The sequence below is a fragment of the Coregonus lavaretus genome (genome assembly GCF_964263955.1).
Source record: "Coregonus lavaretus genome assembly, chromosome: 1".
Taxonomy (NCBI): Eukaryota; Metazoa; Chordata; class Actinopteri; order Salmoniformes; family Salmonidae; genus Coregonus; species Coregonus lavaretus.
In genome coordinates this window covers 83,473,775-83,487,683 of record NC_139988.1, presented here as the reverse complement: position 1 = coordinate 83,487,683, position 13,909 = coordinate 83,473,775, and the positions used below count along the sequence as shown (strand labels likewise).

The following is a 13,909-nucleotide window of genomic DNA, read 5'->3' as shown; positions in this document are numbered from 1 at the left end:
ACTCAAAGATTGTGTTGATAGTACAATGGCTATCATCTTTATTGCACATTTTTGTACAGTGTATAACAAAGTGCAAAGACAGCTTTCGGATACAGGGCAAAACAAAAATAGAATCAAATGAAAAACAAAGACACCCAATTATCTGGAAAAGGTCAATTATTTATGCTTCACTAACCCTAACCCCCCCCCCCCCCCCCAAAAAAAAGGCCTCAAACTTAGAATTATTCATAACACACTGCTTGGAACCAACCATATCAGTATTCTGCAGTCGTAACCTCACAGCTAAGTCCTTGTTCTAACATTCCTTGAACAGACACCGTAACCTCTTTTTCCCCTACCCAAGAGAAGCCTTGCTAATCCTTGGCCTTAAATAGTTTAATGCAAGGACTTACTAATGCAATCTCATTCAAACTGGTTTGCAAAGTAAGAACTGATGCGGAAGTGGGCCTTACTCATACATTTACCATTGCAGCCTTTTTTTAATTATTTCAATATCAAGTCATTTCTGGGTAAAAAGTTACTTACTGTGATAGTTGTCCATTAAAATTGTCAAAAAGATAACTATTCTCAAGCAAGAATTTTGATAGGAATGTCCGAGTGGTCTGAGTCGAGGACACTAAAGCGGTGCATTAAACACAGTTAGGATTGTGGCTTGGAGATCAATCCACTGGTCACATTTTTTCATACTTTTCCAGTGTTAGTTTCCTCAGCTGTTGTACCAACATGATACAAAACACATGAAAAACTGAATTGACTGCACTGGGCCTTTAACACTGATGGAATACACCTCATGAATGCAAACAATGCTTATAGAGAGACAAGGTAGAACTGAAAAAATAAAGAAACTATGTGGTGGACACTTGTTTCATGTTCTAATCAGATTTAGGTAGCCCAATTTGTTCAAAACAAATAGAAACCTATAAAGAAAAAGCAGAAAAAACCCCCATAAATAATATTGTCTTACGTAAGTTCTATATCAAAACTATCCACAAAAGATTTTAAATCACACAAAAAAGATAAAAAAATCGAAATAGTTTATTCTTGTCAATCAAAAATAGGTCACTGATTTCTTTTAAAACAAGGCAAGAAAGAAACATTTTGTCATGTAAAAAATGAGCATAAACACAAACCAAATTGACTTCCTCTTATAAGATTATATAAAAACAATATCTTAAAGACAAAAGCAAGACCGAGACTGGCCAGATGTACTCCCTTGTTAAATCCCTATTGGCTGTTCAAGCGAAACAGTAGTCCAGGTGGGCCAGCAGTTCTCTGTGCTGACTGGTGGTGTATGGGGCTCTGCACTTTGGACACTCCAGGAAACTCTCGTCCAGGAGGTTTTTGGAGGGCGAGGTGGGGATGGGATCCTCAATGGACAGCCTATCAAACTCCAGCTTGTTGTAAGAACTTGGCTCAGAGAAACGAGACCCTCTCTGCTGTTTTTGAAATTGAAAATACATAGAAACCTATCAATTGGTGCACAGTTGCTTATCTGAAGATAGCAAAGGTATTCATGACAACACAATTTAAAAGTAGAAATGTCAAAATAATTGAAGTGTACTGCAATATTTCGCAATGCTTACTTGATGGCTGGATTCCAGTCTTGTGATTTGGTCCCGAGCCTTGCGCAGCTCTTTCAGGACATTGTGCAACTGATGCTGTAAACTCTGCCGATCAAGTTTCTCGTTCTCAAATTCTTTGGCAGACAGCTGGATCTGGGGGTAATAGACAACAGCAAATCAAGAGAGCACTGCAGAGATCTTGGATGTTGTATTAATAAGAGATGTTATATAACTGAGTATTTCACAAACTAGAGTCAGGAATGGTTTTGGTTGCCAATACAAAAATCAAATCACATTCTATTTGTCACATGCGCCGAATACAACAGGTGTAGACCTTACCGTGAAATGCTTACTTACAAGCCCTTAACCAACAATGCAGTTCAAGAAATATAGTGAAGAAAATATTTACTAAATAAAATAACAATAACGAGGCTATATACAGGGGTGCCGGTAGCGAGTCAATGTGCAGGGGTACAGGTTAGTTGAGGTAACTTGTACATGTAGGTAGGGGTAAAGTGACCATGCGTATATAATAAACGACCTACATACCTGCTGCTCCAGTATGCCAACTCTCTTCTGTTCCTCGTTTTGGTTTAACAGAGATTTCTGGAGTAGATTCACCTGAACAGAAAACACTATTTGGTCTTAAAGGAAATTGAAGGTCTGATCTACGTTCAGTATTACTATTTGTATTGAAAGAACAGTGGGAACGTGTAGAAGGTGCGAAGAAGAACGAGCATAGACAGGAAAGTGGCTGAGAGACAGGGATCGACACAGAACATTTGTATTTAATCCCCAACTATCTTGAACTGCTAGATTGAACTGTTGTTAGATAGGTATAGATATTCGACGAGATACAACCTGACTCATTTAAAACACCAACCTTTCCCCAGCAACTCTTCCACAGGCCGTGGTTGCAAAAGAGAACGCTTTATAAATCAACTCAAACTGGTCAACCAAAGCTGCGTAATAAAACTGCATAAAGTATCTCCCTGGTGTGGAACAGTACCTGCAGCAGCAGCTCAGCACACCTCTTCCTCTCCTCCTCCAGCCTGGCGTCCATGCTGTCCAGCTCGGACCGCATCCTGTCGGTGCGGTCGGCCGAGCACTTCCTCTCCTCGCTAACTGTGTGTCTGCTGCTGAGGCGCTCGGCCTGGAGCTGTTCCCGGGCCTCGGCCACCTCCCTGCAGCGCTCCTCGTACCTCCCCTGGGCCCGCGCCGCCGCCTCCTTGTGGGCCTCCACATCCCGCTTGGCTTGCAGCAGAAGCTTGTCGTAGTACTCCTGCAGCTGGGAGGAAGACTTCTCCGGTGCTGGGGGGAAATTAAGCAGGGTTACAATATAATACGATCCTCTATGCAACACTTATGGTCCTCTGTAGCTCAATTGGTCGAGCATGGCGCTTGTAACGCCAGGGTAGTGGGTTCGATCCCCGGGACCACCCATACGTAAAAATTTATGCACACATGACTAAGTCGCTTTGGATAAAAGTGTCTGCTAAATGGCATATTATTATTATTACTATTATTATGAATGGGTCACTAGGAAGTACTGTTTGCCAAGCAGACTATGCTTTACCATTGTAATAGCTAATTAGAACTAATTTTTTAACGGCTAATTATAAGCTTGAGTCAATTTCTGCGTCCTCGCGGAAATCTAAATTAGCATAATACAAAATCCCCATCAAAATCCATCTGTTTTTTTTGCAAGGCCTGCGACTCAATCCACCGCATCCGCCAATGGCAGCTTTCGGCATCTGCGATGGAAGGTCTACGACCCCCACAAGCGTCACGGGCTTCGTCTGAAGTCGGTACCGCCCTTCTGCCAACTTCTGTCTGTAGCGTCCGAACGGTTTGGGCTACACACGAATATGACCCTCTATGGAAAGGTGAGTCTCTCACGAACATGTCGGTTGTTTTGCTCTAGGACGCCCACAAGCCAAACCTGAAGGCAGCCTGGTACCAGTTTAAAAAAATGAATGGAAGTATACACTACCGTTCAAAAGTTTGGGGTCATTAAAATAACATCAAATTGATCAGAAATACAGTGTAGACATTTTGTAAATGGCTATTGTAGCTGGAAATGGCTGATTTTTTATGGAATATCTACATAGCCGTACAGAGGCCCATTATCAGTAACCATCAGTCCTGTGCTCCAATGGCACGTTGTGTTTGCTAATCCAAGTTTATCATTTTAAAAGGCTAATTGATCATTAGAAAACCCTTTTGCAATTATGTTAGCACAGCTGAAAACTGTTGTGCTGACTAAAGAAGCAATACAACTGGCCTTCTTGAGACTAGTATCTGGAACATCAGCAATTGTGGGTTCGATTACAGGCTCAAAATGGCCAGAAAAAATAACTTTCTTCTGAAACTCGTCAGTCTATTCTTTTTCTGAGAAATTAAGGCTATTCCATCTGAGAAATTGCCAAGAAACTGAAGATCTCGTACAACGCTGTGTACTACTCCCTTCACAGAACAGCGCAAACTGGCTCTAACCAGAATAGAAAGAAGAGTGGGAGGCCCCGGTGCACAACTGAGCAAGAGGACAAATACATTGGTGTCTAGTTTGAGAAACAGGCGCCTCACAGGTCCTCAACTGGCAGCTTCATTAAATAGTACCCGCAAAACACCCGTTTTCAGCTGTGCTAACATAATTGCAAAAGGGTTTTCTAATGATCAATTAGCCTTTTAAAATGATAAACTTGGATTAGCAAACAACGTGCCATTGGAACACAGGACTGATGGTTGCTGATAACGGGCCTCTGTACGCCTATGTAGATATTCCATTTTTTTTTTTTAAATCAGCCGTTTCCAGCTACAATAGCCATTTACAACATTAATGTCTACACTGTATTTCTGATCAATTTGATGTTATGTTAATGGTAAAAAAATATGCTTTTCTTTCGAAAACAAGGAATTTTCTAAGTGACCCCAAACTTTTGAACGGTAGTGTATATATAGTTTAGTGCCTAAAATAAGGGGTTAAATAAGTGTAAAAAAAAAAATACAAATAGTTTCCTGATCTTCCTTATATCTCTTAGATATAGGACAGACACTTCAAAACAAACTTCCTTTAGATTTTTTTACTATCTGTTTTTCCATGTATGAATCTGGTATTCAATGCATTTCTATGGGCTAATAGCAGTAAGGCCAAATTCAATGTTTCATCAAATATTTTTTATATATTTTTGGGGGGAGACATAAAAGGATCCTAAAATTCTAAATCAAATAGCTAAATGGTCAGCGCTATGACTATCTTAAAACAATTCCATATGTTAGCTTAGTAGAACCCCTCCATCCCCCCAATTAAGTAATTTTGTATTCACAGACTAACAAGCGTTAGTCTAGAGGATAATTATTTTAACCACATGGGGAAAAAATGTGTGAAATCAACCTTTATAATGCGGAGAACATTGTGGGATCTGCCGATTTTTAACGGTGGATTTACTCTTAACAGCAAACGAGTGCCAAATCCCACACTGCACTGTAGGCTCAGAGGCCCTGTTTTTTTACCGGCTGAATTGCCTTCTTTGTGTTGTTGTTGGAGTGCTTGGTTGGCTTGATTTAGTTGCTGCTCCAACTCAAGGGTTCTGGCCAGGACTGCCTTGACATAGGCCTCTCGCTGCTGGTCATAAACCATCCACTGTTGGTTCTTCTCCAAAGCCTTTCGTAACCCAGGAAAAACACACAACGGGGGTAAGGGTTAGATGATACAGTTTTCCACACAACGCACTACGATTTTTGAGCAGACAAAGACGAAAAGAAAATGGCCATTTTAATCTTGACAAATTATTCAACTCACATCTCTCAGGTGATCCTGAACTACTGCAACCTCACCAGAGGGGACCTGGCCATTCTATCAAACAGTATAGAAACACAGGTATTAGAATATATCAAAACAATTGCATAGGTGAACACAACAGATACAATCACTTTCTACGTGAAGACATGGTCTGTTCTATGTGGGTCTGTGGGAAACGAGTCTTGGATGCTTTACTTAAAAAACCTAATGCAGACGTTTTTATCTGTATATCACATCATTTCTGGGTAACAATTAAGTACCGTACTGTGATTGTATTCAATTAAAATGGTCAAAAAACAAAAATAGCTTCTTAGCAAAGAGCAATTTCTCAAGCAAGAATTGTGCTAGAACTGTCTGGGAGTGGTCTGAGTGGGGAAGGGAAAACTGAAAACTAGCTGTTATTGGCAGAGTGGTTTGGAACACTTTCTTATTGGTCTATTAACTAATTTACCACCTGGTGATGTCAACATGCAGGACAAAACTCCATCCCACCAAAACAGGCTGAAATTTCAGGCAGTCTTTTCAAACAGCTCTTACACTAAAAGGGCATAATCATAATTTTCACAATTTCACAGTATTATTCCAACCTCAGTGTGTGGAAATATATATAAAACACAGGAAAATCACGTTTTTGACCACACTGGGCCTTTAAAGAGGACATAATCAAATCATAAAAAAGGGCTGTAAGCCCAGCTAAATGCAAAGCCGCCTCAAGTTAAGTACTGCATACAATAATATAACGCCTAGTGTGTCCTTTAACCAGTCAGTGACCCAGCCACCTCTTGGCAGCGGCAGCCTAGTCATAGTAAGCCTGGCTGGAATATATCCCCCATAACACCTAGGCCTTGACCAACTATCCCTGGAGAGGCTGCCTTCATTCTGCAATCCCTCGAGAGCGACGCCAGGTCCATCTCATCATAATAATAATGTTAAAGTTGACCCAGACGTTGACGTTTGATCCCCTGGGTATGACCCAGCAAACTGATACCTATGACCTAAGGAGGCAGGGCGTCTCAAGGTTGAGCCGCAGTAAGGCCTATTGGTCAGCTCAGGCCCTTAAAGGGACTGGGATCATACGTTTGTCAACTTTGCCCATCCTCTATGACTGAACATATGGGGTGGGGGTTATGTACAGGAGGGTAATGCCCCCGGTGATGAGGGCCTGTCGGGAGGTGGATTTCCTTGAACATGACCTCATGGTTATTTGAAAGTTGGAGACGGATTAGGGCATACAGATAATAAAACTAGTTCTCTCTCTATGAATAAGACTACTGGTAAATAACTTTAAATTATTAAATTGAGGAAAAAGTCATTTTATCAGGGGGGTCATACTCGTCTGGTAGTGTGGTCAAAGAGAGTTCAAAAGGTTAAACAATTAATGTTTGTGAAGCTCTGTAATCATAAAAAATGGCTAACTCGTCATTGTCACTCTTAGAAATATGACATTTAGACGACTGGCTAGATAAGAAATCGGAATGAAATGTCATAATTGAATCATCAAAGATGATAAATAGGAAATGCTGCCAGAGCCCATTCAACTGGCGGCTGCGGACCAGATCCGGCACTTTAATCAATTTAGACTGGCCCCTTGATCAATTCTGAACATTAATCAAAAATATGGAGACGGAAATCTGACGTTTATTGCCAAAATGACAAGGCCTATTAGTGTGGTTTCTAGCAGCTTCAGCAAAAAAAAAAAATCTTCCTATGAATTTGACTCTAGTGTGTGAACAGTGTGCAATAAGCTAACATCACCCCATTCCTGAAAGCTAAGACTCTCAGGGACACGTACACGCCTTCTGTTTCTCTCTACGAAGTCGTGCAGGAAATGTTAGAAGGGCGTGAGAACAATGACCTAATGACTGGGGAAAATTCATTCAAAGCATAGGCTACTTCCCCCCACCCCCTCTAAAATAGAGAATCAAATAGCTTGCTGGTCCATGTTATCACCATCTGTGTGTTAGGGCAGCAAAAATAAAATCCTTTGTTTTCAGAGGATTTTTAAAATGACCTAATTACTTTTAGCCACATTCAAGTGCTTTATAATGGTGTGTGTGCGTGTGTTGTTTTTCATACATTTCTTCGGAAGAATAATCGCATGTCGAAAATGTCTGGCCCCCCTGCAATGTGGCCCCCATAAGAATATTGTTGAGTAGCCCTGGGGTGCGTTCAGATCGCTTCAACATTTGCTACGTTGAGTGACAGTTTGTACTGAACAACACGCTTCCCCAAAACTATGTGCACCGTTCGTCAACAGCCTTTGAGGTAAGTTTGCTTCCGTTTGGTGGTGTGGCCTGATCAATATAGGTGTGACCATCTAAAAACGCAAAACTCTTGCAGCACACCATATGGTAATTGCCCTGTAGGCCACCATAATCCCAACGTTTTTCAACTGGTTGTTCAGTACAGTGCCGTTTCGGTTTAATTCATCGTTGCACACCGTTCCGCCGTACTGAACACAACCCAGCACTAATGCACGCCACCTGAGCTGAGAGTTAACAAGTATTATGTCAGAGAAGGAGCCATTCAGAGAGCAAAGGCTGCCATCTAGAGTTTAAAAATAATAGTTCACCTTGAGATTTTGAATTTTTACATTTACGTCATTTAGCAGACGCTCTTATCCAGAGCGACTTACAAATTGGTATGCCACCAGCCTAACCACAACATTCATACTGGAAACGGCAATGTTTGAATATGGAGGGGCGTGAACTTTGAAGTGTCTTCTTGTCACACATACATTCCCTCCATAACTGATCCTAGGTTAACACAATGGAACAACGTCTAGGCCTCCTCAGTAGCCTGAAGATTCAGCTCACCAACCTGGAAATCAGGATCCTGTTCCTCCAATGCCTGACACCTTGCAGACACCGCCACCAACTTGTTCTTCAGGTTCCCGGTCTCCTCCGAGAGGGACTGGAAGAGTTTCTCTCTGTGCTCGGCCTCTCTCCTCCCCTGGTTCAGCTGAGACTGGAGCGATGCCACCACCTCTCCCCCACTGGAACTCAGCTGTTGTCTCAGAGTCTCCACCTCCTTGTCCTTAGCCAGCAGCTGCTGAGTGTTCCTCTCCCTCAACGTCTCCAGAGACAGAATCCTCTGCAATCAATTGCAAAATGTGTATGAATTGAATTACATTTGATAGTGAATTTTTCTTAATTGAACATGACTCATCTTTATATTATCACAACTCCATCAAGACAATTTAAAAAGGCAAGGGTGCTAAACCCACAGACCAAAAGCCACATGGTGAAAGTGAAAGTGATTGATGGTCACAACAAGTTTATGAATGTGTTGAGTGCAATGGTTGTTTTGGTTTGACATCTTTTCTGTTTATGGATGTAGGCTCCCTCATCACTACTGTATAAACCCCATTACATTTTGACTTTATAACTTTATAATAATCATTGGGCTGGCAATACTAGTTAGCCTAAGCATCTCACAATAGTCTCTTTTTACACAAGCTACTATGCTTTGTCATTTTGCTAGCTAGTTACCTCTAGCAGTTTGTTCTTGTCTGAGTCTGGTGGCCTCGCCGTTCGTTTAGATATTTCATCCATCTGCTTCTTCAGTTGAGCATTCTCCTTCCTGAGTCTGTCCATTTCCACTTCTGCTTGCTTTGAGACACTGGATTTAAAGCCTAACTTGTTGACAATGGTCTCCTTGGTGCTTTTTGATGCCATGTCTGGCGTGTTACCTAGAAAAACAATGTTGAAGTTTGATGTCAATGTATAACAATTAAAATCACTCGCATCTCATTCAATTGCACATTTTCAATCAAAGCTAAATACATCTAGGTAGTAAATATAATAGGCAATACTCACGTTTGTTTATTTCATTAGGCATAAATGCAATTAATTTAGCACCTGCAGTGAGGCCTAGCTAACGTTAGTCGTTGAAATTGCATGCCAAACACAAAACAAACTCAAGCCCAAAACAGAAGAACATGCCTAACTGAAAGAAAAAAAAAGCTCCATAATTTCACAACTGAATGACATAACTCCAACATCATCTTACCAAAAAGATACAGATAATCTGCTAGATTGTTGGCTATATATTTTTCTTCGAGTTTGTGGCGAATGCTAGTTAGCTAGTAACGTTAGCTACGTGAAATACTGTACAGTAGGTGCCTGTCTGGCTAACAACACAGCTAGCCAGCAATCCGTCCTTATTTAGCTAGCTAAGCGTTTGTTCGTTCCACCCAAACTATTGTCTACTGTTAATAAAACATGTATGGATGCATCTTTAAATATTTAGAAAATATAACTCACAATGTAGACCTCTATTTCCAAAACAACAATCTAGGATGTTTGACTTATGAGAATGAAACGGACACTTTCTTGCTTCCTAGTTCAAAACAAGTTTGAATGCAGCGCGTCAGGCGTCATATCCGGGTGTTGGATGACGCGACACTCCTTTTTTTAATCAACCACCACTAGATGGAGACAGAGTACTGTTATTGCTCAGACCAAAAACAGAGCACCAATAAACATGTCATGGAACAGAAATTAATATGAATGGAAAATACGATTTGCTAAGTCCATATTTATTTTGGTCCTATCAATGCATCACTATCCTGCTTTAATAGCACCATGCAATTAGTCAACTTTCTACCGTCTTATCCATCTTTCACTGAACCACTATTTTCGTCCTCTGTCATCCTCTGTCAACACATACACAGGATGGCAGCACATTGCCATTACCAAAGAAATCCACACCCACCCTTATTTTCCTAAATTAAACACGGGAGCTATTTCCTCAAATTATGCAGTTGGCTTTAGTGATGGGGAGTTGATGGTGTTGCACGCGATTCGGTTTTTATAGTCATTACAGAGCAATACTGATTCCTGTTAGTGATTATCATAATGTTGCGTGTTGTGGTAGAATCTGCTAAAGGTCTGCCTAAAAGTAAACTTGGAAGTACTCCAGATCCCGTAGCATCTATTATTTTTAAAGGTAAGGAAGTGCACTTACTTTTTATTTCCCAACGATTATCTTTCTGTATCTTGATCCACAACTCTGATGGGCTACTTTATTGTATCTCCATCACGTTACAGAAAAGGCTGTACAGAAATGTCATAATAACGTGTTCATTAATTGAGAAAAAACACAGGTTGTCAGATGCAGAATGATGATGGTGTAACCTATTGATTGGTTGAATCAGGATGTATTCCTTTGAAGTAGGCAATAACTTTTCATTGGACCTAAATTGATGAGTGTATCAATTCAATATTACCCGAGTTATCATATTGACTGCATTGACATCCACTCTACCCTGTAAATTAGAAGTTGCTAAGAATTTAATGAATTCTTAGCAACTGTAAAAGGTGACTGAAATAAGTGAAAAAGTCAACAATTTTTACTTTCAGATGAAAAAAAGAAAACCAAAACAATTGACAGTGAAGTCAACCCAGTTTGGAATGAAGTAAGTACTTTGTTATCTGTTCAGACTATTTGTCCTTGGGAAAGTTGTATTACCAAAAGAAGACTAGATACACTTGAAATAGCTACAACCCTGATAGTGTGGGTGTGATATTGTAGGCGTCTGTATAATACTGGCATTCTCTAATAGGCTTAATAATATAATTTGTGTCATGTGTACCTCAAGGCCTTGGCGGTGGCAGTGCCACTGATTGATAATTAAGAAATGTCATGTTTGATTACAGGTCCTTGAGTTTGATTTGAAGGGTTCTGTGCTTGATTCCTCATCTTACATTGATGTGATTGTGAAAGACTACGAAACTATTGGAAAAGATAAGTAAGTGGCCCAGACATACACTTCATCCTAACACACCAGCATTAATAGGGGTATTTAGGAGAGCGAGAAACCCAGTTTGCCTCACCTCATTTAAACAGAGCAGAGACGTCCTCTAAATGAAGTTGCACAGAGCTGTCTAGTCTGCAGTGTGATTACAAGAGGTGGCAGGACTTCTTACAAAATCTCTGACTTAATCGGTTCAATGTTGCTGAAGGTGGTCATTAGATTAAACCAACCTCCTGCAAATTAACCCCAAAGGGAAAGAGTCAACTGCAGTATCGAAACGGTTTCAGAGTTAAATAACAAGGCTTTTACTGAGAGTAGTGCAATGGATTCTAGGGATAATGTTCATGGGAAAGTAAGTTAGCATAACCACTCTTTCAGGAGACCACATTGTTGGCTTAAAATGTAACTCCCACACCCTACTTGCCATGCTCAGACTTGCATGCAGTGAGTGGGAGAGGTGATCCGCCTTAGGCAACAATAAATACCTGTTTGTTCTGTTGGGATGAGTTTATGGCACTTCTTGACAGGGAAAATATTGTATTCAGTGAGGACGAAGAAGTCGTGAGAACTCAGGCCACTATAATATGTAAATAATAAATAATAATATGCCATTTAGCAGATGCTTTTATCCAAAACGACTTACAGTCATGTGTGCATACATTTTTACGTATGGGTGGTCCCGGGGATCGAACCCACTACCCTGGCGTTACAAGCGCCATGCTCTACCAATTGAGCTACAGAGGACCACATTGAGCTACAGAGGACCACATGTATAGAGACCAAAGTTTACATGTTGTGTATTTTCCATTCACAGAGGGAAAGACATATATGGTAACAATCTGGAAACATAACCACAGAAAAAGTTTCCAAGGTTTTGCAAGTTAAATGACGTAAATGTAAAATGTAAATGTTAAAATCGTCAAAGCCTTGTATGTTATGAAGGCAACACATATACGTTACAGAATGTCCAGGTTTTAGTGAGATAAATTCAGTAAAATGATCATGTCTGTGAATCTACCTGTCTGTGGTCCTCTGTAGCTCAGTTGGTAGAGCATGGCGCTTGCTACGCCAGGATAGTGGGTTTGATTCCTTGGACCACCCATACTTAAAATATGTGCATGCATGACTGTAAGTTGCTTTGGATAAAAGTGTCTGCTAAGTATTATAATTGTATGTATGTAATGCAGCTTAGCTACATTCTGCAACTCAGCATAGTTGAAATCGGGGGTATGATTTTCAAGTTTTGTCAGGTATATGCATGCATCAGTGCAGGCCATATGATGTGTGTAAAGCTTTCCATTGAGTTAGCCTAGTCTGACACACTCTGATGATGTGGTGGAGTGTAGGGACTCCTCTCTCACATAGTTTTACAGGGTCTGTTATGGTACTTTGTAACCCTAGCAACTTCGGAGAGAAACGTTTAACCTTGTGGTTCTGGATTTATTAGATTTGGGCAGGAATTCCTCAAATGATCCCAAAAAAGATATGCTAGTTTAACAGAGTCACACAAATAAGACATTTTTGTCAAAGATGCTGACTTTATGGTTGGTCAATGTCATTATGTGTTGACATACCTGAATACTCATGCTATGTAACAGGGCAGCATAAATTACATGGCTACGACAAGGAAATGTCTACTGTGGTTGACATAGGAAGGCTGCTGGCAAACATTATGGTCAGTGGGTGGAATGACTCCACACTTTGGTAAAAGCAGATCGGGTTCTGTCGGCACACCTGTCTGCATTTAATGACCTGAAAATGTCAGGCTGACGGACATACACCAGTTAACATGGAATGCAAGGAGGAAGGAAAATAATGTTATGAGAGGCTGACATTGTAATCCTAGACAATAATTACATCCCAGAGCGTTTCGCCATAGTGGTCTGTTACTAACTGCGTTACCCTAGCAACAGACAAGAACCAACATATTCTACAGATGGCAATGCTCACTGACTCACTAACCCCTCCCTATTGGCCACAAATATTTTTTGGACTGAAGGTATTGCAGGGATGATTGTTTTGTTAATATCACAGAAATGTTACTATTGTCACAAGGAAAGGGCAGAACATCCTCTGAATTATTATCCTGCACTCTCCATATAATTCATGTTTCAGCCTCCCAGAGGTAGAAGAGATGTCTGAACACTGCCTGGGGAATGTAATATTCCCAATGAGCAGAGTGACCAGTAGAGATAAATTGTAAAGTAAAACAAATGAGAAATTACATTATTAACACTAGCCACCTGGATCTGTATGAACATTATTCATGATTGGAGGGTAAAGATTAAAATCCTTGGAAAAGTTGTAACATTACATTTGACATTTTAGTCATTTAGCAGACGCTCTTATCCAGAGCGACATACAGGCGCAATTAGGGTTAAGTGCCTTGCTCAAGGGCACATTGAGAAAATGTTCACCTAGTCGGCACGGGGAATCAAACCAGAAACCTTTCAGTTACTAGCTTAACGCTCTTAACCACTAAGCTACCTGCCACCCAACATCGTTTGTGCATACAGTACATAGGTGATGTGGGAAGGCAAGTTAGATCAAACTATCAAACTTCAGATTGTGCTGGTGGGAGGAGCTATAGGAGGGCGGGGTTATTGTAATGGCTGGAGTGGAATGAATGGAATAGAGTCAAACATGTGGTTTCCATTGTTTGATACCGTTCCACTGATTCCAGTCCAGTCTTTACAACGAGCCCTTCCTCCTATAGCTCCTTCCACCAGCCCAATCTGGAGAGCAAAGCTTACTAGTAAATATTTTGATATACCTTGATGAAATCTC

At 40.7% G+C, this 13,909-nt stretch overlaps 2 protein-coding genes across 3 annotated transcripts in view; one reads left to right on the top strand and one right to left on the bottom strand.

Moving 5' to 3' along the window:
- Position 1: 1 nt before the first annotated feature.
- On the bottom strand, positions 2-10,504 carry LOC311099965 (centrosomal protein of 55 kDa-like). 2 transcript variants are annotated; one of them, XM_084140688.1, is made up of 9 exons: positions 10,333-10,504; positions 8,856-9,055; positions 8,185-8,457; positions 5,365-5,418; positions 5,076-5,226; positions 2,572-2,873; positions 2,112-2,183; positions 1,584-1,715; positions 2-1,436 (listed from the first exon to the last, which is right to left on the bottom strand). In XM_084140688.1, exons 2-9 carry the CDS (start codon positions 9,039-9,041, stop codon positions 1,236-1,238), a joined length of 1,371 nt encoding a protein of 456 aa, XP_083996814.1. In that variant the 5' UTR covers positions 9,042-9,055; positions 10,333-10,504; the 3' UTR covers positions 2-1,235. The 2 variants fall into 2 exon arrangements, with proteins under 2 accessions (XP_083996814.1, XP_083996813.1); XM_084140687.1 differs by lacking the exon at positions 10,333-10,504 and adding an exon at positions 9,630-9,717 and having other exon boundaries at positions 12-1,436.
- The window catches only part of LOC311099860 (myoferlin-like), a 25,933-nt gene continuing 22,155 nt past the window's right edge, over positions 10,132-13,909 (top strand). Inside the window, exons 1-3 of the mRNA XM_084140587.1 lie at positions 10,132-10,314; positions 10,728-10,783; positions 11,025-11,116. Coding sequence (XP_083996713.1) covers positions 10,224-10,314; positions 10,728-10,783; positions 11,025-11,116 — 239 coding nt within the window. The 5' untranslated portion in view covers positions 10,132-10,223. The remainder of the gene's footprint in view (positions 10,315-10,727; positions 10,784-11,024; positions 11,117-13,909) is intronic.

Bases quoted from the DNA above. Each gene is read 5' to 3' on its own strand.
- LOC311099965 (XM_084140688.1), bottom strand. From the start codon at position 9,041: ATGGCATCAAAAAGCACCAAGGAGACCATTGTCAACAAGTTAGGCTTT. The intron at 5,419-8,184 runs GTTGGTGAGCTG...ACTGTTTGATAG, and splicing joins AACAGGATCCTGATTTCCAG to AATGGCCAGGTCCCCTCTGG. The intron at 1,437-1,583 runs GTAAGCATTGCG...TTTCAAAAACAG, and splicing joins GACTGGAATCCAGCCATCAA to CAGAGAGGGTCTCGTTTCTC.